At 43.7% G+C, this 25995-nt stretch overlaps 1 protein-coding gene across 2 annotated transcripts in view; it reads left to right on the plus strand.

Moving 5' to 3' along the window:
- Nucleotides 1-25995, plus strand: part of ccser1 (coiled-coil serine rich protein 1) — a 1210497-nt gene that overhangs the window by 741435 nt on the left and 443067 nt on the right. For both annotated transcript variants that reach the window (XM_033022379.1, XM_033022389.1), the window contains exon 8: nt 2121-2201. In XM_033022379.1, coding sequence (XP_032878270.1) covers nt 2121-2201 — 81 coding nt within the window. The remainder of the gene's footprint in view (nt 1-2120; nt 2202-25995) is intronic.

The following is a 25995-nucleotide window of genomic DNA, read 5'->3' on the forward strand; positions in this document are numbered from 1 at the left end:
CGGTTCCCAGAGGCTGCAGGTGGTTGTCGGAGGTTGCAGGTAGTGGAAGCAGGTAGGGAGACTGACAAAATCCTCCGGGAACCGCACAGAAACCTTGGGTGGGGCGCAAAGTCTCCAGAGGTTTCCGTTCAGGTTTCCTAAGTGGGACAGGGGCATTAGTCAACAAGTGAACAAGACCATGAAAGTGCAAAAAACAAAGTATGTACTGCAGCCACAGTAGTGCAACGTCCATGGTGGTTTGGTGCTGAGGTAAGGTTGTGGTTAGGTAGAATCTTCTATAAAGTCTGCCTCAGAATCACAACTGCCTCAGGATGGAAGAAGACTGCAGCTGTGAGAAATCTGGAATAAAAAATTAAAAAAGTGCTGAAACCACCCAGCAGGTCTGGTAACATCTGTGAACATAACTAATGTTTCAAGTCGGAGACCCATTGTCAGGAAGAAAGACAAAAAGTTTTTTTGATAAACAAGCGCAGATGGTGTTGCAGAGAATGGAGATATATGGATCCTGTGCAGGCAGATGACACTTGTTTATCATGGCATCATGTTCGGTATAGACATTGAGGGCTGAAGGACTTGTTACTGTGCAGTGCAGGCGGCACGGTGGCACAGCGGTGGAGATGCTGCCTTACATCGCTTGCAACGCCAGAGACTCAGGTTCGATCCTGACTACGGGTGCTGTCTGTGCGGAGTTTGTACATTCTCCCCGTGCCCACATGAGTTTTCTCCAAGATCTTCGGTTTCCTCCCACACTCCAAAGACATATAGGTTTGTAGGTTAATTGGCTTGGTGTAAATTGTCCCTACTATGTGTAGGATAGTGTTAATGCACGGGGATCACTGGTCGGTGTGGACTCGGTGGGTTGAAGGGCCTGTGTCTCTAAACTAAAGTAAACTACTCTTCTATGTTCTATGAAGAAGAGCTGGAAGAAGAATTAAGGCCAGACATTGTCTTACTATGTAGAAACAAGAAACCACTTTACAAAAAAGACACAAAGTGTTGGAGTAACTCAGCAGGTCAGGCAGCATCTCTTGGATAGGTGATATTTTGGTTTGGGGCGCATGTTTCAAAGAAGACCTGTCCTGACACAAATCAACAGCTCTCCACATTCCCCTAGAGATGCTGCCTGGTCTGTTCTACATCACCCATGGTCAGTCATGGCCGAGAGGGGCCTACTACTACTTTATTGTCACATGTGACAAGTCACAGTGAAATTCTTTGCTTGCATACCCAAGGTATTCTAATAGCCGCCACATAAAGGGTGCTGACAAAATTACAAAGTATCCCGCGCTAGGTCCATCCTCGTTATCCACCGCAAAGGTACAGTGATAAATTTGTTTTGCGTGCTATCCAACCTAATCAGTTATTACTATACAGAAATACAATCAAGCCAAACTCAAAGTACAAAAGGTAGAGCAAAGGGCAAGATACAGAGTGCAGAATATAGTTCTCAGCATTGTAGAGCATCAGTTTCATAGATAAAGTCCAATGTGTGCAATGGGATAGAGGTGAATCGGACAGTATTGTGGCTTCTGGAAGGACAATTCACAAGCCTGATAACAGGGGAAGAAGCTGTTCCTGAGTCTGGTAGTGTGCACTTTCCAGCTCTTGTATCTACTGCCCAAGCGGAGCAGGGAGAAGAAGGAATGACTGGGGTGGGACAAGTCTTTGATTATATTGGCTGTTTTTCCAAGGCAAGATCGAGAGTAAATGGAGTCAGTGGTGCTGAATCTGGTCTGTGTGTTAGACTGGGCTACATCTGCAACTCTCTAACTTCTTGAACATTAAATCTCCAGATATTTTCTCCTGAGCCCTCAGGGCTTTGTGGCCCAACGTGACCTCCCCCTTATTCATTTTACACTTCTCTCACTCCATCTAAATCAATGCACTTCTGTAACCTTTTATATCTGACCCTGTCAATGAAAGGCAGAGATAAAATCCGAACTGCAACCGACATGGAATCAATTATTCTTTCTGTGCTGGTTTACTCGTTCCTGGAAGAGTTAGTTTGAGCAGTGCTTGTATAGACACAGCCTCACCATTGACTTTCCCAAGGTTATGATGCTCAGCATTCTCCATCACTTGCATTCATCCCAAACCTCGTCTCTTGTCCTTCCTTGCAGGACCCGAAAGATGAAAGTGCGCTTCTCAGGCTTCAGCTGAGGGAGAAGGATGAACTGATTGCGCAACTTCGAGAAGAACTTGTAAGTACTGGAGTTGAAATGTTTCTTTCTCTGAAACCTGCATATTTCTCCCAATATAGTACAGAATTACATCTGTGTCAGAAACACCATTGGCCCGTTGTGTTTCTGCAATGATGAATGTATTATTTATGAGTTTAGTGTCACAGTTTCTCTGGTGCTCCTCAATTGTGAATACATGGCCCAAAGAATCCTCTTTGTTCTGTAGAATTATCTTGACAATGATTTTATCAGACATTTAAAAAAAAAAGACAATTAGCCAGCTGGGCTGAGATGCTAATAAGCAGTTTTCTTTGTCTCTTCCTCTCATATCAACCTTAACACCTGGTGGGATACATTCACGTAACGCTCTATGTGGACAGTTTATGTGGACGGTCGACAATAGGAGCTGAGTGACAGGAGAGCAATCAGAGCTGGATTAGTCTAGCTCACGTACGATGCCTAATTTGATTGTCCGTGCCAACAAGGATCAATTGATTACGATCAAAAATGTATGTCTTTGTGGATACTTTGTATTCCCACCTTTCCGCCTTCCCATGGAGTGCTGGGAATAACTGGTGGAATCGGATTCTGCCGTCTGAAGTTCTGCTTCATTCTCCTCTTGAAGCCCTCAGCATTGCCTGTCTTCATCAGTCTTCATCATCAGTCTTCACACAATATCATAGTTTGCTGGGAATCTGAATCATAGAGTCATACAGCGTGGAAACCGGTCTGTCGGCCCAACTTGCCTATGCCGACCAACACGCTTCATCTACACTAGTCTCACCTGCCACTAATCCGACCTCCCACACTTGGTCATTCCTTCTTCACCCTGCTCCCGTCCAGCAGAAGGTCCAGAAGCTTGAAAGCACGCAACACCAGACTTGGGAACAGTGTCTTATCTTCAAGTATCAGGTCTCTGAATAGTCAGTCATATAGTTATAGAGAAATACAGTGTGGAAACAGGCCCTTTGGCCCAACTTGCCCATGCCAATCAACATGCCCTATCTACAATAGTCCCACCTGCTTGCATTGGGCTCATATCCTTCTAAACTTATCCTATCCATGTACCTGTCAAAATGTTCCTTAAATGCTATGCTAGGACCTACCTCAACTATCTCCTCTGGCAGCTTGTTCCATATACACACCACCTAAATTTGCCCTATTATATCTGTATCAATATCTTTCCATTCAGTTTATTTTGACAATTCATTGACAATGTGTGACCATTCATTGGCACTGTTACTCCATAAAACCAATCACATGATGTTACACAATGTTACTTGTAATTTTCAAGGGGCAGCTTTATAATTTACATCATATATTTAGTTTTTGTGCAGTTTACTATTGTCATGTTCACCAAGATACAGTGAAAAGTGTATTGCCACGTGCTATCCGGTCAGTAGAGTGACTATACAAGATTACAATTGAGCCGTCCACAGTGTACAGATACAGGTTAAATGGAATAACGTTTAGTGCTAGATAAAGTCCAGTAAATCTGATTAAAGATAGTCCCAAGATCTCCAATGAAGTATGTGGTAGGTCAGGACCACTCTCTAGTTGGCGATAGGATGCTTGCATACAATGCTGTTTGCTTTATTAATAACAGTTTGCATATATTAATTTATGTACAATTGTTTTGGTTTCCGTCCTGACCTCGGGTGCTGTCTGTGTGAAGTTTGCATGTTCTCTCTATGACCGTGTGAGTTTCCTTTGGGTGCTCAATCCTTCCACATCCCAAAGATGTGTGGACTTTTTGTTTATTGGGCCTCTGTAAAATGTTTCCTCATATCAAGGGAATGGATGAGGAACCGCTTTCAAGAGGCTTCACAGAGCTTTTCAGTACCAATAAAGTACTTTGGTGCTATCTGTATGGTGTTTCCATGTTCCCCTTGAGTGTTTCCTCCAGGTGCTCTGGTTTCCTTCCACATGCCAAAGATGTGTTGCTTTGTAAGTTATTTTTGGTTTTGTAACTTGCCCTGAGTGCGGACGGAGTGGATGTGGAAATGGATAACATAGAACTGAAGAAGGGTTTCGGCCCGAAACGTTGCCAATTTCCTTCATTCCATAGATGCTGCTGCACCCGCTGAGTTTCTCCAGCTATTTTGTGTACCATAGAACTGTGTGAATGGGTGGTCGATGGTCGGTGTAGACTTGGTGGTCAGAGGGACCCGTTTCCACGCTGCATCTCTAAACTAAATTAAATAGGTTTCAAGTTACAGAGGAAGTGAGCCATAAGCAGAGAACAAAACAGAGGGTGACTCAGTGATACGTGGCACTGGTGGAGGGTAGGAGAGGGCGGTGAGAGTCAATTACTTGCAATAACATGTATCTGTAAGTGGAGTGTATGGGAAATATAGACTGAAATACAGCATGGAACCATGCATACAGTATTAGAGATACAACATAGAACCATGCATGTTTTCCACATTACAACATGCATTTGGGACATTTGAAAGCTCCATCTTTGGAGAACATGGCTCGGTGACCTTTTGCTTCAGAACCCATCTTGAGACTGATTGTGGTGGTGGGGAGAGGTGTTGGTGTTGACAGAGGTGGGGGAGGGACAAAGTTTGGCAAGTGATAGGTGGATACAAGCGGGGGTGGAGTGATTGGCAGATGGTTACACAAAGGCAAAAGGTGTGGAGAGGATGTTTCCACGAGTGGGCCAATCTAGGACCTGAGGCCATAGCCTCAAAATTAAAGGATGATGAGGAGGATTTTCTTTAGTCAGAGGGTGGCGAATCTGTGGAATTCATTGCCACAGATGGCTATGGAGGCCAAGTCGATGGATATTTTTAAGGCAGTGATTGACAGGAGAATAAGTTTGAGAGGGAAAGATAGATCTGCCACGATTGAATGTCGGAGTAGACTTGATGGGTCGAAAGATCCAATTCTGCTCCTATAACTTCCGAACAACCAAAAAGAGTAAGATAATTTTTTTGCTTGTTTGGCATTCCCGTAACTTAAGTGGCTTTGAGCTTGGTATTGGAGAGTTGGAGTGTTTAAGAAGGAACTGCAGATGCTGGAAAATCGAAGGTAGACAAAAGTGCTGGAGAAACTCAGCGGGTGCAGCAGCATCTATGGAGCGAAGGAAATAGGCAACGTTTCGTCCCGAAACGTTGCCTATTTCCTTCGCTCCATAGATGCTCCTGCACCCGCTGAGTTTCTCCAGCACTTTTGTCTACATTGGAGAGTTGGATGCAGGGAGTTAAAGTTTGATTAAGCTGTAGCACCTCCTAAACTTAATCTGTGGTGGAACACCCCTCGTCATGCAAAAACATCAACTTTTAGGATATTTTAGTGTGGATTTTAGGATCTGATAAAGATTGGACGGAATGTGCAGACAGATATATATTTGAATTTTACTGCTACATTTATGATAATACCAAGGTAAATGTGGCACTAAAAGCCGAGTATTAGGGAACTGAACTGATTTATAGTCACAGTTAATGTAAGTGTTACTGTATGTTCACACTCGTCGAAAACCTCAGCCATCAGTGAACAGTAAATCACAGAGAGGAGCGAGATTTATTTTTCTTCATCACCACAGCCCTAATGAAGAAAACATCATCGGAAAATATATCTGCACCATCTGTTTTATGCATAATTATTCTTCCCGTGGACACCATTAATCTAGTAAAAAATCTGATAGATTGCATCGTGAACAATGACTGCAACAACTCGCTAGCTGGAGGCTAATCAGTTTTCTGCTGGATCTCCCGTTTGCTAACTTCCTCTTCCCATTCCCATACTGACCTTTCTGTCCAGGACCTCCTCCATTGCCAGAGTGAGGCCAAATGCAAACTGGACGAACAGCGCCTCATATTTTGCTTGGGTAGCTTACAACCTAACGGTATGAACATTAAATTCTCCAATTTTAGTGAATTCACCTGCAAACACCCCCTCCTTTTTTTTCCCCTTCCCCTCCCAGTGCTCCACCTGGATGTGTACCCATTTAACCTTCCCTCCACCCCCCTCTCTCCCACTACGCCTTCCAACTATATTCCTTCCTCTGGCTTCACAATTTGGACTTAATCTATCCTTATTTTACACTTTTTTGGTCTTTGTGCAACCATCTGTGAATGACCCCCCCCCCCTCCCCCATCGCACCATACCTGTTTCCACCTATCACTTGCCAAAACATTATTCCGCCACCATCTCTTTTCCAGTTTACTCCTAACAACACCCCACCACCACCACAATCAGTCTCAAGAAGGGTCCCGAGCCAAAAAGTCACCTATCCATGTTCTCTAGAGATGCTGCCTGACCCATTGAGTTATTCCAGCACTTTGTGTCTATTTATGTAAACCAGCATCTGCAGTTCCTTCTGTCGACATGCTGTTGAAGTTTGTAGGAATTGTGTGACAATTTCTGGATCAATGTATAAAGGAAGAGTTGATACTGTGCAAGGCTGTTGGAGATGTTGTGCCTCGCAGACCAATTTTCAGCCAGTATGCAGCAGTTAATTTGAACTCATCAGTCGCCTCCTCAAACACCCTGATAGGTAAATAGTGTGTGGTGGAAGGTGGGGGGGGGGGAGGGAAGGAAGGAGGGGGGTGAAGCAGAGGGTGGCGAGAACAATGAGGAAGTTGCCCGGTAGAAATACATTTCGAATGGAATCATATTGCACATCAAGAAAGTGCATAGTTCCAGAAGTAAAACTGGTTCATTGGTGCTTTATTGTCACGTGTGCAAACGCAGTGAATTTGTTTCTTGTTAATACAGTTCAGTAAAATGTTGCCGTACCTAAGCACAATCCCCAATTAGCAAAGCGTACAGAAACAGTTCACTGAGACCACATGCAAGAGGTACCAGGTTTTGACACCATTTTCAGTCCAGTCCGTGCAATAGTTCTCATGAGCGGTGCCTGATCCAGGCGAGTCCCAGGAAGCTGCGGGCTTCCATCCTTTGCTTTCATTGGATTTGTGGATCAACCAATGAACCAACGTCCCTCTCCTTGCCTGTCCACCATTGTGGCTCGGAGGCGCCTCCCGCAGTTGACTTTGAAGGTGCAGTAGGCCAGACCCCGGTTCCCTCGCCTACCGGCCTTGTTCCTCATGTCCGTTGTTGCTGGCTTCATCCTCTCTGGTCCCTGGTCTTTGGGGGACGAGCAGGAGCCGCCTCCTGGATGGGTCCAGATGGGATGTTGGAAATATTGGGCACCAGAGATGAAAAATCTACTGAAGCAGAGGTGGCCCAAACACATCTCTCATTCCTCGTCATTGCCTCCAACTTCATGGGGTGCTCCACACTATTGAATTCACGAGAAAAGAATCGGGGGTATAGGATGGACCTGCAACTTTTTGATGTTCAAATCCACCCCAATATATTAACCGCTAAGTTCTCTTTCCCTTAAAAATTGTATGTTTTCCCTTGCAATGTGAGAAGGAGATGAGCGAGGCCATAGAACTTGTTCCTCCATCCATTCAGATAATGGTCAATCTTACCTCAATTCCCTTTGCACATGCATAATGCATATCATAGAGTCTGAGAGTCATTGAGTCTGTATGTCTTTGGAGTGTGGGAGGAAAACAACATTGATCCATGGTCTCTGGCACCGCAAGGTAGCAAGTCTATCACTGTGCCACTGCCATAGAGTCTGAGAGTCATTGAACTGTACAGCATGGAAACAGGCCTTTCAGTCCACTTTGTTCATACCAACTTGGCATTGTGGTCTAGTCCTGTTGGCACATTTGACCCATATCCCTTTAAAACCTTGCTAACATCATATCTGAACTGTGTCCCTCCATACCCAAACTATCTCTTAGGTATTTATAATTGAACTAACCTGACTTTCTCTTTGGGTGTCTGGGGGACCCAGATTTATATTTCTTTTTTAGGACAGTCATCAAACTCCTGATGAAAATGTAATGGGGAAGCAAAAGTTTTGTCCTTCAATCTGTAGTCTTCATTGGCTCAATGGCATAACCAGTAGAGTTGCTCCCTACATCACGAGTTCAACCTGGGCTAATACGGGCATTTTGGGCAAAGGGCAAAATTAGTTTCTCAGCTAATAGGGGCATTGTGGGCCGAAATTAGTGGTTTCAGGCAGGCCAAACAACTTGTTTCTTTTTGCATTGCAGCTTCAAGCACAGGGCAGGCCGAATAGCTCATTGCATTTTCACTTCACTTCCATTGCCATTGCACTTTCAAGCACAGTGCAGGCTCAAGCCAAACAGATTGCATTTTCATTTAATTTCCATTGACATTGCAGTTCCAAGCACAGGGTAGGCCAAACAACTCATTTCATTTTCATTAAGGGCTAACAAATCATTTATTCAAGTACATTGCTTACTCACAGTGTCCTGTAGTTTCCCAGCTCAGACAGAGTCATGACTCTCCCTCACCATCTTGCAGACAGACTGAGCCATGCCCACACTTCCGGGTTTTATAGTCCCTCCCCCCTCCCACCGGAAGAGGCGTGGCCTTCATGGTGGTGATTGACCGGAGAGAGAATTTCAAGATTTTTTAAACAATAATAAGTCTTTTAGTTTTCATCGATGGGAAAAATCCTCGGGACCTGCACAGCGAAGGAGGACTCTGAGCAAGATGGCCAAAAAATCACAGCCATATGTGGTAGCGTTTTTTCTAAAATCAAAGCACAGTGCAAACAGGAAGTGGTCAAGATGACCCTTTTAATTATATAGATAAGAAGAAAAGGGAACAGGTGGATCACTTTAAATTATACCACTGTTCATCTTCTTTTGGGATGAGATATATCCCATAAATATAACTAAACACTTAATGATTGATTTTCAAGAGAGCAGTTTGAAAATGATTCTCCATCCGCAGCTTGTCCTTTGAAGAATTTACAAATGATAGGCAATTCAACATTGTGAAATGCCAAGCAGTCTTACCGCAAATTAACATGCTCTTCAAACATATACATATCTCAGCAATAATTACATGGAATACCTGCTGCATTTTGCAAAGTAACATCTGAAGTGAAGGCTTGCTCTGAGCATAAATGTTGCAGCTTAGTTTATTTGTTTAAACCCTTGTCTCACGGTGCGAGTTGACCCACGAGGTACCCCGAGTTGAACTCGTGGTAATCACGTACAATTAATGTAGCGGGAACGTCGGAACTCGTGGACGCAACTTTGCGACTCGTGGCGCTAATGGCAGGTACCCGTGAAACTTGTTAACTCTTGAAAAAATTCAAACATGTTTAAAGTTTTCCACAAGTAAAATGTACTGCTGAAGTTAAAAATTGAAACATTTAAACTCGTTGTAAGAACATAGTGGCCCGTGAGTTTACCTTAGTGTCTCGTGAGTCTACCGTGGGCACTCTTTAACTCAGCGGGCAGGCAGCATCTCTGGAGAGAAGGAATGGGTGACGGGATGACGTTTCTATTGAACCTCGCAATGAAAGGACAATGGATTTCATATAATGGAGTTACCCTTGTACTTCAGCGTACTTGCTCAAATGTTTACGGCCGAACTGAACTCAAAATATGGTTTGTATATCAAACATGCATGTTACAAGCACTAACCAACCATTGACAGATGAAAGATACATGCAGCTCCTGGAAAGCGAGTGTTAATTAGTTCCGTATTAAAGTGAAGCTCTTACCGATAGTAATAATTTTATTTGGAATAGTTTAAATCTACCGAGTAGCATTTTAGTTTACACCCACCGCCTCCATACTAATACACGTGTATCCACATGTTGTTTCCTCCATATACCACTGGTTGTATCGTTATTTAGGTGTTTTGGCCACCCTGAGTCTGAACGGCGCTGTAATACAGAGCAAGTCTTTATTTCTATTCCCCTTTGTGAGAAATTATTATCCCTGATCATCTTCAGTAAATAGACATGCGAGCGGCTCTAATAATGTTCACATGTTGCCTAATCGCTTTCCAAATATTGGAACGTGAAATTATATTTTATCTACCATGCAAAGCGTAATTTCAGATCTTCACAATGCCAACCGCATTGAAGCCTTTCGCTGCTTGGACGCGGGCAGTTCACTGCAGAAAATTACAAATTGTTTCCCAGATAAGGACGAGATGCAAGTGGATATTGCTTAAAGTTGTATATGTGTGTTGGTGGAGCGAGATCTGGGTGCCCCGAAACTGCACTGGTTTGTTCCGCGACAAACCAATTGTACCGCCTTCACCTTTCCCCACGACCACCTTTCAGAACAAGCTCAGAAACGGCTTCTCTTTTGTCTGTTTTCAGGTGAGCCGACAGTGTGAAGAGGTAGGGTTACGCGACTTTTGTCTGTAATGGATATTTGTCACCGAACCAGCCGAATTCCTGGAGACCAAACACCACTTATATAGCTTGTTCTACCTGTTTAGCTTAAAAATGACCCCCCCCCCCCCCCCATCCCCACCAACCCTCGGAGAGAACAGCGAGGGTTCTTTGTTGTTCCGAATTGTGTAAGAGTTGAAGAAAAGTGCCTTTTTCCACGTGCGACTCAAGCGGTGACCTGATCTCTCTGGGAAAAGGAGGTTCAAAATGCAATAGATGCGTCCACGCTGAATTCTATCTTTAATAAGTCTCATAATCAGGCAACCATGAACTAGAGACAGACAAAATGCTGGAGTGACAATGGGTCAGGCAGCATCTCTGAGGTGTCGGTAATATTTTGGGTCAAGACCATTCTTCAGACGGGTCTCGACACGAAACGTCACCAATTCCTTTACTCCAGAGATGCTGCCTGACCCGCCGAGTTTCTCCAGCTTTTTGTACATTTGTTCAGACTTTCGGTTATTGATCTGCAAAGTTTCTGTGGAATTTGCCTGACAATCCACAAATTGCTCTGCTTGCTATCTCTCTTCATTTTTTTTGATTTTTCTGATGCCCTATTCACACCCTGTTCCAATCCGATTCGTTCTGGATCTGATCTCACACACTGTTCATATCTCCAAGTTTATGCCATATCAATCACCACAAATTTTGGACTGGTTCATCTTTCTTTGCAATCTCTTTAAACAGCAAACGGGCAACTGATTGAATGATTACTGCATTGAAAAGCTATTTTAAAGAATCTGCGCAGTGTCTTAATTGTGCAGCAGCTCCACAAATAATAACAGAATCATAGAAACATAGAAACATAGAAAATAGGTGCAGGAGTAGGAGTAAGCCATTCGGCCCTTCGAGCCTGCACCGCCATTCAATATGATCATGGCTGATCATCCAACTCAGTATCCCATCCCTGCCTTCTCTCCATACCCTCTGATCCCCTTAGCCACAAGGGCCACATCTAACTCCCTCTTAAATATAACCAATGAACTGGCCTCGACTACCCTCTGTGGCAGAGAGTTCCAGAGATTCACCACTCTCTGTGTGAAAAAAGTTCTTCTCATCTCGGTTTTAAAGGATTTCCCCCTTATCCTTAAGCTGTGACCCCTTGTCCTGGACTTCCCCAACATCGGGAGCAATCTTCCTGCATCTAGCCTGTCCAACCCCTTAAGAATTTTGTAAGTTTCTATAAGATCCCCTCTCAATCTCCTAAATTCTAGAGAGTATAAACCAAGTCTATCCAGTCTTTCTTCATAATGCAGTCCTGACATCCCAGGAATCAGTCTGGTGAACCTTCTCTGCACTCCCTCTATGGCAATAATGTCCTTCCTCAGATTTGGAGACCAAAACTGTACGCAATACTCCAGGTGTGGTCTCACCAAGACCCTGTACAACTGCAGTAGAACCTCCCTGCTCCTATACTCAAATCCTTTTGCTATGAATGCTAACATACCATTCGCTTTCTTCACTGCCTGCTGCACCTGCATGCCTACTTTTAATGACTGGTGTACCATGACACCCAGGTCTCGTTGCATCTCCCCTTTTCCTAATCGGCCACCATTCAGATAATAGTCTACTTTCCTGTTTTTGCCGCCAAAGTGGATAACCTCACATTTATCCACATTATACTGCAACTACCATGCATTTGCCCACTCACCCAGCCTATCCAAGTCACCTTGCAGCCTCCTAGCATCCTCCTCACAGCTAATACTGCCCCCCAGCTTCGTGTCATCAGCAAACTTGGAGGTGTTGCATTCAATTCCCTCGTCCAAATCATTAATATATATTGTAAATAGCTGGGGTCCCAGCACTGAGCCTTGCGGTACCCCACTAGTCACTGCCTGCCATTGTGAAAAGGACCCGTTTACTCCTACACTTTGCTTCCTGTCTGCCAGCCAGTTCTCTATCCACTTCAATACTGAACCCCCAATACCGTGTGCTTTAAGTTTGTATACTAATCTCTTATGTAGGACCTTGTCGAAAGCCTTCTGAAAGTCCAGATATAACACATCCACTGGTTCTCCCATATCCACGCTACTAGTTACATCCACAAAAAATTCTATAAGATTCGTCAGACATGATTTACCTTTCGTAAATCCATGCTGACTTTGTCCAATGATGTCACCACTTTCCAAATGTGCTGCTATCCCATCTTTAATAACTGATTCTAACAGTTTTCCCACTACCGATGTTAGACTAACTGGTCTGTAATTCCCCGTTTTCTCTCTCCCTCCCTTTTTAAAAAGTGGGGTTACATTAGCTACCCTCCAACCCTCAGGAACTACTGCAGAATCTAAAGAGTTTTGAAAAATTATCACTAATGCATCCACTGTTTCTGAGGCTACTTCCTTAAGTACTCTGGAATGCAGCCTATCTGGCCCTAGGGATTTATCGGCCTTTAATCCATTCAATTTACCTAACACCACTTTCCGGCTAACCTGGATTTCACTCAGTTCCTCCATCTCATTTGACCCCCGGTCCCCTGCTATTTCCGGCAGATTATTTATGTCTTCCTTAGTGAAGACAGAACCAAAGTAGTTATTCAATTTGTCTGCCATGTCCTTGTTCCTATATACATATATTCATATATACATATATACCTATGTTCATATATTTTTATCACAGTTAACAGTACATGCGTATGATTTACAGTTTAGCTACTCAAAGCCGCAGGATGGAGATGTCTTCTTTAACACTGTTGCTTATTAAAACAGACCTTCATTCACGGTGGCTCAAGAGTAACTCGGGAGAGGAACTTGGAACATCGCAGAAATGACAAGTAAACGGCAAACTTATCATACCCGTGGGAACTCGGTTAAACTCTTGATCATACACTTGGATTCTCGTACACAACCACGAGTCTTTCACTCGGGGTACCTCGTGGGTCAGCTCGCGGGTTAGCGATGCAAAGCGGAAACAGACATTTCGACCCACCGAACCCCGCGCCAATCAGCGATCCCCATACACTAACACTGTCCGACACAATGGCGGCAATTTACAATCTTTACCAAAGCCAATTAACCTTCAAGCCTGTATGTCCTTGGAGTGTGGGAGGAAAACTGGCGCGATCACTGGGATAATGTAAAAACTGCACACAGACAGGATCTGTAGTTAGGATGAACCTTAGGTTCATAATGAAAAAGAGAATAATTTGGCCATTTGGCTCATTAAGTGTACTCCGCCATTCAATCATGGCTGATCTATCTTTCCCTCTTAACCACATTCTCCTGCCTTCTATCCATAACCCCTGACACCCTTACTAATCAAAATCTCTACTATCTCTGCCTTAAAAATATCAATTTACTTGGCCTCCACAGCCATCTGTGGCAATGAATTCTACAGATTCACCACCCTCTGGCTGAAGACATTTCCCCTGATTTCCTTTCTAAAGATATGTCCTTTGATTCGGAGGCTGTTCCCTCTGGTCCTTGACTCTCCCACTAGTGGAAACATCCTCTCTACATCCACTCAATCCAGGCCTCTCACCGAGAGCAGGATAGTTGCATTTTTTGTAAAGTCTGAGTATAACAGTACAATTAAGCACTATCAATTGTACAAGTAAAGGCCAATCTACGTCTCCCTTGTCAAGTGTTCTTCTGAATTATTTTTTATTTCCTATTTATTGTGTCAAGAGGTGGTCTTCATTACGTGACCTGCCACACAATTTCTCTATTTCAGCGCTCTTCGGGGAACTGTGTGGAATCCTCCACGTGCCGAGATTTAGTTGTGGAGGTCCTAACAATCTCTAGAGCCAATTTGACCCTTCCCAATTTGTGAATTTCTGATTGGGAAATTTTAGAAATGGTAGGAATATTCTCTGGAATCTGATTAATACCCCAGTCAATTAAATTTAATATCACTTGGATTTTATCGAAATAACATTATTTTTTATCTTCTGTGTGAAGCTTGTCTCTTTAAGAAAGGTGTGTATTGATTAATACAGATATAACCATATAACCATATAACAATTACAGCACGGAAACAGGCCATCTCGGCCCTTCTAGTTCATGCCGAACACTTATTCTCCCCTAGTCTCATCTACCTGCACTCAGACCATAATCCTCCATTCCTTTCCCGTCCATATACCTATCCAATTTATTTTTAAATGATAAAATCGAACCTGCCTCCACCACTTCCACTGGAAGCTCATTCCACACAGCTACCACTCTCTGAGTAAAGAAGTTCCCCCTCATGTTACCACTAAACTTCTGTCCCTTAATTCTCAAATCATGTCCTCTTGTTTGAATCTTCCCTACTCTCAATGGAAAAAGCTTATCCACGTCAACTCAGTCTATCCCTCTCATCATTTTAAAGACCTCTATCAAGTCCCCCCTTAACCTTCTGTGCTCTAAAGAATCTGCGCAATTTGCATAGCTTGATACTGACAATACATTGTCAAATATGCTTTCCACTTGGTTTCCAGTATTGACATTTAAAAGGTTTAAATGAGAGCCTATTTACCCGATTTGTGCAAGCCATTGGTTTGATTTTTATCTAGCATGGACCAAGAATCCTCGTTCCTTAGAAACTTTTCAATAGATTTTCAATGATTTATTTGGTATTTAGACTGTACCTTCAGTGCATTCTCCCTTGTGGTCTTGTGAGAACAGGAATGTGATGCTGCGGCTTTATAAAGCCCTGTACGAACCGGATTTGGAGTATTCTGAGCAGTTTTGGGCTCAATATCTGAGGAATGATGTGCTGGCATTGGAGATGGTCCTGAGGAGACGAGACTGGTCCCAGGATGATAGGGTTAGCGTAAGATGACATTTTGATGGCACCAGGCCTGTACTCACTGGAGTTTAGAAGGATGAGTGGGTACCTCATTAAAAACATATTGAATAGTGAAGGAACTGAGTAGAGTAGATGTGGAGAGGATGTTTCCACAAGCCGGAGAGTCTGGAACCAGAGGCCAAAGCGTCAGATTAAAAGGACGTACTTTTAGATGAGGAGGGATTTCTTTAGTCAGAGGTTGGTGAATCTGTGGAATTTATTGCCACAGACAGCTATGTAGGCCGTCATTAGGTATTTTTAAAGTGGAGATTGACAGGTTCTTGATTAGTAAGGGTGTCATGGGTAATGGGGAGAAGGCAGAAGAATGGGGTTGGGAGGGAAAGTTGGCTCAGCTATGATTGTATGGCGGAGTAGACTCAATGGGCCAAATGGCCTGATTCTGCTCCTATGATTTATGAACATGAGAATAATTTGGAGCAGGAGAAGGCCATTTGGCCATCAGGCCATCAAAACTCTTTCTCGTGTGTCGAGAGCTTGCCTGATCTTCCAACTCTGTGCTATTTCCTACATTGCCGTTATATGCCTTGATTCTTTTAGTATCTACAAATCTCTTGATCTGTGTTTCCAATGATCGAGTCACCACTGCGTTGAAGTGAAGGGGTAGATAATTCCAAAGATTCATCACCCTCCAGAAGCAGAAATTTCAATTCAGTATGTAATGATAAACACCTTATTCTGATATTATGACCATTTTGTTCTAAACACATCAGCCAGGGCCAACATTGTTCATTGCATCCAACACTTTACTAACCCTGTTAGAATTCTGCAACTTTTAATGAGATCTCCTCTCATTCTTTGAAACATGTAAAAGGCAGGGCTAATCTCCTCATATGGCCAACCCACCAATCCTGCTACCATTCTGGTAAATCTTTGCTGCACCCTCTGTCTATGGCTAGAATAAAGAGACCAAAACTTGACACAATACTCCAGTGTAAATTCGCTTTAAGGTCTTGCATTATTCGAGTGGGTTGGCACAGTGGCGCAACAGTAGAGTTGCTGCCTTACAGTACCAGCGACCCGGATTTGATCCTAACTACGGGTGCTATCTGTACGGAGTTTGTACAGACAGCTCCCTAATCAGGGTCAAACCCGGGTCTCTGGTGCTGTAAGGCAGTAACACCGCCCCCATGCCGCCACTGTTATGTACAAGATTACTTATGTTTATAAGACAAGGAAATCTGCTGCCATTGGCAATAAATGCCAGTCTTGTCAAGGATGCCCACATCAGGGAAAAGAATGAACAACTTCTAGAGAGGCACAGTGGTGCAACTGGTAGAGCTTATGCCCCGCAAGTCCAGAGACCCGGGTCCAATCCAGACTTCAAATGCTGTCTGTGTGGAGTTTGCACGTGCTACCTGTGACCACATGGGTTTCCTTCAGGTGCACAGTTTCCACCTATATCCCAAAGACTTGCGGGTTTGCAGGTTCATTAGTTTCCGCAAATTGTTCCTCTACACCTCCAGATTCAGGGACAATTTCTCCTCAGCTGTTATCAGGCAATTGAACCACGTGTACTGAGGTACAGTGAAAAGCTTTTTTGCTGCATGCTATGCAGTCAGCAGAAAGACAAAACATGATTACAACAAGCAGTGTACAGATACAGGATAAGGGGAATAATGTTTAGTGCAAGATACTGCTGTTGGAATAGAGGTTTAAAAGAATGGGATGATCATAATGAATGTTTGCAGACCCATTTCTGGGTCCAGCAAGCAGTGAGTCGTGTGGCTTTGGCACCATCTTGGAACCAAAGTGAATGGGTAATCTAGTTTCCATCTCCCCTGACTCTCAGTCTGAAGAAGAGTCTCGACCCGAAACATCACCTATTTTCTACAGAGATACTGCCTAACCTGCTGAGTTGCTCCAGCATTTTGTGTTTATCTACGGTGAACGGGTGATCGGATTGTCGGCATGTACTCAGTGGGCCAAAGTACCTGTTTACATGGTGAATCGCTAAACTAAACATAAGCACTGCCTTTAAAATGAAATTGAGGGAATTGTGTGTTAAGAGGTTAAGCATGTGTAACTATTGCAGGGCTGGTGAGTACTAATGCTTTGAAAACTGTAAGAGAAATCAAGGACTTCAGAACATGCAGCTGCTCTTTTGTTCAAGATTAACAACTGCCACATGCACTTAAGTTATGTTTGCGAAGAAGCGTTTACTGTATAACAAATGATATTAGCATATTTACATAACTATACCACAGGATTGTGTGTCATCTCCCTGCACCATGCCTTAATTGCCAGCAAGAAGATGAGTTGACGGCCCATCGCTGGGCCCCAACAATGTCAATGGGAGCCTGGTTGCTAGGCGACGCACACGGCAACCTGGGCACTGCTCATTCATGGATTCAGATTTTCTTTCGTTTGGGGAAACACTTGATGTCTTTTCACTGTACTACAACCAGATATCAGGAATGTAAGAGCACAAAGAAATTAGTCATGTATTTTGAGCAAAACCAGTAATTCTTTATTGAATATCGGATGATCGGTGAACCACCATGTTGTGACGTTAACAACCCCAATGCATGGTGGCAAAGTTGATTTTCACTCCCCAAACCATCATTTTTACTAATATGACAAATTTGGTTTACAGCATGCTTTTAAGCCCATCGAGTATCTCCCCCCTACCAAGTATTTAATGCGGTAATAAATATTCATCATCCCTTGTTATTAAACCAAATGAATAAATTAATTAGTGATGTGTTCCTCAGGAAAGGAATCACGAATCCTGGAAATCTGAAATGAAAATGATGCCTGCTGGAAATGTAGGCTGTTAGGACGGTAATTGGCTTGGCTTAGTTTGTCATCCTCTTTTTTCTGGACGTCAAGAGATTGTGCAAATTTGGACCTTTATTGAATAGATTCGAATGAGTGATTGGAAGAGCTTTGATAATCATTCTCTCTATTGTAGTTTAGTCTACAGCATGGAAACAGGCCCTTCAGCACTGACCAGTGATCACCCTTACACTATTTCTATCCCACACACTCGGGACAATGTACAGATGCCAATTAGCCTACAAACCTGTGCTCATTTGGAGGGTGGAAAGAAACCAGAGCACCCAAAGAAAATGCATGCGGTCACATGGAGAACGTTTAAATTCCGTACAGACAACACCCGCAGTCAAGATCGAACCTGGGTCTCTGGCACTGTAATGCCCCTGTCCCACTTAGGAAACCTGAACGGAAACCTCTGGAGACTTTGCGCCCCACCCAAGGTTTCCGTGCGGTTCTCGGAGTTTGCAGGTGGTTGCCGGAGGTTGCAGGTAGTGGAAGCAGGAAGGGAGACTGACAAAAACCTCCGGGAACCGCACGGAAACCTTGGGTGGGGCGCAAAGTCTCCAGAGGTTTCTGTTCAGGTTTCCTAAGTGGGACAGGGGCATAAGGCAGCAACTCTACTGCTGCGCCACTGTGCAGTAGTGCTTCTTCAGCACTACAATTGGGTGGCAGTCAAGAGTCATACAGCAAACCAATATTTTCCAAAATCATACTTTATTCATAATATATTCAGTTGATACACATGTGCATGTCTTTATCTGTGTTCATTGCACCATCAATCCAATCCAATCTACCACCAGACTCATGAGCAGCTTCTTGCCCTCCGTTATCAGCTATCTAAGTGGTCGTCCTCTAAGTTAGGGTACTGTCCGATTCACCTCTACCCCATTGCAAGAATTGGACATTTTCCAATGGAATTGATGTGCTCATATATTGAGACCTACGTATATTCTGCACACTGTATCTTCCTCTTTGTTCAATCTATTGAAGTTGGGTTTGACGATTATATATGTGTGTAGTGTTGGCTGATCTGGTTTGTATAGCATGTGAAACATAGCTTTTAGCTATACCTTTGTACTGATGATAATAATAAACCTAAACCTGACCATTCTTTTTGAATGCGTCAACACCACTCATGCTTCATAGAACAGTGGAGTACATGAGAAGTCCCTTCAGCCTACACCAGGTTTTCCACACCAGGGCATCGGAGATGTCCTCATTCTTCAGGGAACGGGGGTTCCCCTCCTCTACCATAGATGAGGCTCTCACCAGGGTCTCTTCTATACCCTGTGACTCTACTCTCACTCCCCATCCCCCCACTCGTATAAACAAGGGCAGAGTCCCCCTTGTCCTCACCTTCTACCCTACCAGCCATCACATACAACAAATAATCCCGTCATTTTTGCCATCTCCAAAATGATCCCATCACTTGCTACAGCCTCCCATCTCCTCCCCTGTCTGTTTTCTGCAGAGACCGCTCCCTCCGTAACTCCCTGGTCAATTCATCCCTTCCCACCCGAACTACCCCCCTCTCTAGGCACTTTCCCTTGCAACCGCAAGAAATGCTACACTTGTCGCTTTACCTCCCCCCTTGACTACATTCAAAGACCCAAGTAGTCTTTCCTGGTGCAGCAGAGGTTCACCTGCACCTCCTCCAACCTAATTTATTGCATCCGCTGCTCCAGATGTCAGCTGCTCTACATCGGTGAGACCAAGCGTAGGCTTGGCAATCGTTTCGCCGAACACCTTCACTCAGTTCGCAATAACCAACCTGATCTCCCAGTGGCTCAACACTTCAACTCCCCGTCCCATTCCGAATCCGACCTTTCTGTCCTGGGCCTCCTCCATGGCCAGAGTGAGGACCACCGTAAATTGGTGGAGCAGCACCTCATATTTCGCTTGGGCAGTCTGCACCGCAGCGGTATGAACATTGACTTCTGTAATTTCAGGTAGTCCTTACTTTCTCCTCCCCTTCTCAGCTCTCCCTCAACCCACTGGCTCCATCTCTTCCTTTCTTCTTCCCGCCCCCCCCCCCCCCCATCCCCCCCCACACTGAAGAAGTGTTACGGCCCGAAACATTGCCTATTTCCTTCGCTCCATAGATGCTGCCTCACCCACTGAGTTTCTCCAGCATTTTTGTCTACCTTCACCCCGTGTGGGTGATTGCTGGTTTGTGCAAACTCGGTGGGTCGACAGGCCTATTTCCACACCGTATCTCCAAAGTGTATTCCAGGCCCCCACCACTCTCTGTTTTAAAGAAAACATCTTACCCCCCACATTGCCATTAAATCTCCCTCTCACCTTATAGCTATGCTCTGTCGTGTTGGACATTTACACCCTGGGAAAAATGTTCTGATTTTCTACCCTATCTATGCCTTTCATAATTTTATGTACTTCAATCAAGTCTCCCCTTAACCTTCTACTTCCCAGAGAAAGCAATCCAAGTCTATCCAACCTTTCCTTGTAGCTGTAACCCTCTCTCTCAGTAAAATATTTGGCACCTGATGAACGGACTTGATAGGGTTGTTTAAGTGGTATGTTTGGGTCTTCATGTTTAATTGAATATGGTGAACACTCAAGATTGATTCAGTTCTCTTTCTGTCACTGCAAGTATATACTGCCAGGAAGGAAGATAAGGTTTCGTGTAAATTAAATCTGATACAATCCTCAATCAATAATGACCTTCGAAAAATGCATTTGAAGAAAATGCTTTGCAAGCTTTTTTTTATTGCGAAGTTACAGTACAGATTGGGACAGCAAGTCAATTTGTGCTTTTGGAAAAGTTTAATTGTGTGATGTGGCTAACTTTGCCTCATAGCTACACATAATAGACAATTAGAGACATTTTAGAGAATATAAATCCCACTGCTAAGATAGTAAAATGTGATGGATTGCTACCAAGTATTCTCAATTAGAGTAATAAAGCTGAGAAACAGATCTTTCAATCCAACTCATCCATGTTGACCAAAATGTCCCATCTAGGCTGGTCCCATTTACCTGCGTTTGATCCATATCCCTCTATTCCTTTACTATTCATGTACGTGTCTTAGTTTTTTCAGTTTTAGAGATACCCATATCTATCCATACCCCTCATGATCTTATACACCTCTGTATAAGATCATCCATCATCCTCTGGCGATCTAAGGAATAAGGCCCAAGCCTGTTCAACCTTTCCCTAGAGCTTAGGCCCTCGAGTTCTGGCAACACCCTTGTAAATCTTTGCTGCATCTATCCACCTTTGTAAATTCCTACTTGGACCTGGCCCCCTATGATGTTGGTCCTACCCTAATTCATGCTCCCAAAGTGGACTTATCATGACACTAAAGTATGTAAAGTATTGTAGGTAGTGAAAATTGCAGTAGGATTTTGATCGATTGGCCAGGTGGGCTGAGGAATGGTTGATGGAATTTAACACAGGGAAATATGAGGTGTTGCATTTTGGGAAGTCGAACAAGGGCACGGCCTGCCTAGTGTATGGTAGGGCTCTGGGGAGTGTTGTAGAGCAGAGATAGCTAGGAATGCAGGTGTTTAGTTCCTTGATCATGGCATCACAGGTAGTTAGGGTGGTCAATAAGGCTCTTGGCACATTGGCCTTCATCAGCGTATTGAGCATAGGAGACAGACACAGAAACCTGGAGTACCTCAGCGGGTCAGACAACATTTCTGGAGTAAAATGAAAAGGTGACGTTTCGGGTCAAGACCCTTCTTCAGTTGGAATGTCATGTTGCAGTTATATAAGACATTGGTGAGGCCATATTTAAAGTTTTGTGTTCCGTTTTGTTCGCCAAGTTATCGGAAAGATGTTGTCCAGCTGGAAAGGGTACAGAGAAGATTTACGAGAACGTTGCCAGGACTCGAGATCTTGATCGATAGGGAGAGGTTAAGCAGGCCAGAACTTTATTCCTTGGAGCGAGGGAGAGTAAGGGGTGATCTTAGAGAGGGGTACAAAATCAAGAAGGGAATAGATAGGACTAGACTAAGTGGGACCCGTTGGGTCCCAGCATCACACGGGAGGGCTGGTCACCAACGCAATATTCCACCTCTTCACCAATTCCAATATTGCTCGCCAGTGTGGGAGGGGGGGGGGGGGGGGGCTTTCTGTTGCGCTAGTATGGGTGTTGCGGGCCAAAGGTACTGGTTTCCAGAGGGCTAGTATAGACATTGTGGGCCAAATGGATTCTTGGGTTGGCAGCCAACTGTTGCAACGATTTTAAAAGCCAAGCCAAGGCAAACAATTTGGCTGCAGCCACCCGACAACCAAAATTCATTTTGTGAACACAAACTTTTTAAAAAGGCGAGGCAAACAATTGGCCAGCAGCCACCTGACAACCAAAATTCATTTTGTGAACACAAACTTTAAAAAAAGGCTAGTCAAACAATTGGGCAGCAGCCACTTTACAGCCGCATCGAGGGGACTCACCGTGGAGTAGACGTGCGTTCAGTGTTATTCGCAGCTCAAAGAGTCATGACCCTCTTGCTTCCTGGGTCTGGCAGAGACTGAGTGAGGGACTACACTTCAGGGTTTTATAGTCCCTCCCCCCTGCGCCAGCGGGGGCAGCAGAGAGAATGGCGATTTAAAAAAAACATTAATATCTATCTGATTTTTCATCGATGGGAAAAATCCTCCAGTCACGGAAAGCGGAGGGGGGCTCTGAGCGAGGTGGCCAAAAATGATGGCCGTAGGTGGTGGCGTTCTCTCGGAAACCGCAGCACAGTGGGCCAAAAGCGGTCAAGATCAGACTTTTAGTATTATAGATAAACGCACAGAGTCTCTTTCCCAGAGTAGGGGAATCAAGAACCAGTGGAAATACAGTAGGTTTAAGATGAGGTGGAAAAATTTAATAGGAACCTGAGGGTAATTTTTTTACAAAAAGGATGGTGGGTGTATGGAATAAGCTGCCAGAGGTGATAGTTGAGGCAGGTTCTATCACAATGTTTAAGAAACATTTGGACAGGTACATGGATCGGAAAGGTTTGGAGGGATATGGGCCAAGTGCAGGCAGGTGTGACTAGTGTAGATGAGACATGTTGGTTGGTGTGGGCAAGTAGGGCCGAAGGGCCTGTTTCTAATGCTGTATGACTCTAGGACTCTGTGACAAAAAGCATCAGCTTGAATTGATCAAAATAAAATTCCATCTGCCATAGTCCTTCTTTAAAATAATGTTTACCACCTCGTCCAAATTACATTAGGCTGCCCATGTGTCTCATTCAGTACTGCACAGTGGTGTCAGACTAGATTTTTCAGCTCATGTTTCGAGAGGGGGGACTCAAAGCCATCAAGCCTCTGAGCCAAGAGCACTGACAATGAGCCATGGATAACACTATTATCCAAATGTGACTGATATTGAAAAAATTCCTTGCAGAAGTAAAATATAGTCATAAACTATGAAAGATGGAAGATCGAGATGAAGCATAGAAAGCCTCTGTTCCTGATGGACTGAATGTTTTATTAATCACTTGGCGAGGTTTTATTGCACATGCATTTGTTTTTATGAAAGCACTCATTGCACGCATTAAAAATGTAATTATTTGTAACAAAGCGCACAAACTCATGAGTAGCTCCTCAGTGAAGGGATAATATATTACGGTCGTCACAGATTATACCACTCTTTCTTTGCCAAGGATTTTTCTATTAGTCAAACACCACCTAATAACGACCACAAGCTGCTCCATATCATTTATTTTCTTTCCGTTCCAGTTAAAGTTGAGATCACAGAGACAAGTCTCAGCAATAATTGCTTGACATTTCACCTGCGTGATCCCAGCCATCACCATTTAGAAATATTTGTGCGGTAAACAGACTGCAGACAATGTTGGCTTTGAATCGTGGACTAAATCCTTTGACCGTATAGCTGCATTGTCGAATGGCCAGGCTCACTTTAAATCGTTCCATTTGGCTTGTTGCAGTGCGTTTCATCTGTGGCAAGGCCATTACTTTAGATGTTCGCAGTGGGGGATTTTAGCTAGTCATTTGCCTTTTATTGAAAGATGCTGCATGCAATTCAGAAAACCACTTATAAGCGTTTGATTCTGCATTCCTGAGAGGCAGGCACTGCGACCTTTTGGGAAGTAGACAGTGGAGCCCTAATGGTATTTAGTTATTTGATTGTTGAAGACCTTTTTACAATTTCCTGGCAAATATAATCTCAGTTACATGGTGCAGCACAGGCAAAAGGATGTAACTGCTTTAAAAAAAATCCTCTTTCCTGTAACAAATCAGAAAAGCAGCCAACATAATCAAAGACACATGGTACATTGCAGGTACTATAACAACGTTTAAGAAATATTTGGACAGGTACATGGATAGGATAAGTTTTGAGGGAAATGGGCCAAACACGTGCAGGTGGACGAGCAGGTGCAGGTGGAGCATGTTGGCTGGCGTGGGCAGGTTGGGCTGAAGGTTCTGTTCCATGCTGTATGCTTCCAAGACTCGATGGACTGTCCCACTCTGGTAATTCCCTCTTCTCTCTGCTCCCATCCAGTAGAAGGCGCCTCAAAGCATGCACCATCAAGTTATCAGGCTTGTGAATGGTCCATCCATAAGCTAGGGTACTGCCTTATTCACCTCTACCCCATTTCAGATGTTAGACTTTGTCTATAGAACTGTTGCGCTCCAATGCTGAGAACTATATTCTGCACTGTGTGCACAATCTGTTGTACCTGAGTTTGAACTGAATGCGTCCATGTGTGGTATATCTGAGCTTTTGACTGGAAAATGGCACTTGAGCCTCTTGAGCCTGGAAACACCCTTGCTTATCTTCTCTGTACCTCTTTCATCTTTCCACCTTTGTTAATCACTACATTCATGGACGCTCAGTACATGCAACAATAATAAAACTAAACCCGTTCCATCATTGCTCATCTTCGGGGTAAGTTATAACAATGCTTAATGCAACTGTCTATTATTTACTATAGTGTTCCCCCTTTTCAATTGTTCAGATAAATTTGGTATCCGGAAATATTTTATTCCACTTGAATTTCTCAGCCACTCATTTATATGTCGACAAAATTGTCCTTGATATGGAGTCACATATTAGCCAAATTGGAGATGACAGCAAATATTTTTCTCTGAGGATCAGTAATTAACCAAAGTCTATTTTTACGATTGCATTCTAGTCCTTTCATGGTCATTATTTCTGGTGCTGGACTTTCATTCAAGATTTATTTAATTAACACATGTTAAAGTATCCATGAGGGTGCTTTGATCTTACATCTTCTGGATTATTGCCTCAAAAAGGCAACCACAACATCAGAGACCTACACAACCCTGGCCACACTCTCATTTCACTCCTGACATTGGGAAGAAGGTATAGCAGCCTGAAAACTGAAACGTCCAGGTTCAGGAACAACATCTTCCCAACAGCCATCAGGCTATTAAACACTATAACCCCCAAATAAGCTCTGAACTACATCGACTTGAAGGGACAATTTTTGCACCATGTTTGTTGAATACACACACACAGCCACACACACACACACACACACACACACACACACACACACAGGCACACACACACACAGGCACACATAAAAACACACACGCACACACACACACACACACGCACGCGCACACGTAGACACACACACACACGCACACGCACACGCACACATACACACTGAACTTTTTTATTTGTTTATTATATTGTACTAAGTTTTTCATATTCTGTTGTGCTGCTGCCAGTAAGAATTCATTGATTCATTGCTCTATCTGGGACATATGACAATAAAATACTCTTGACACTTGACTATTAGTCAAGGTTGAAGATCGCTGGATCAAATACTTAGCCATTATGTTCCAATGCACCACATTACAGAACAAACATTTTCACTCCTTACCGAGAATAAATCACTTCAAGGTTCCCCAAAGCACATTGCAGCCAATGAAGTGTTTTTGAATAGAAGTCGCTGTGTGAGTAAGGGAATATGATAGAATTTGCACTCAACAATCTGCAAATCCATGAAGACTAGATAAGCTGTTTTGCTGATGTAAATTGG

The sequence above is a fragment of the Amblyraja radiata genome, chromosome 1 (genome assembly GCF_010909765.2).
Source record: "Amblyraja radiata isolate CabotCenter1 chromosome 1, sAmbRad1.1.pri, whole genome shotgun sequence".
Lineage (NCBI taxonomy): Eukaryota > Metazoa > Chordata > Chondrichthyes > Rajiformes > Rajidae > Amblyraja > Amblyraja radiata.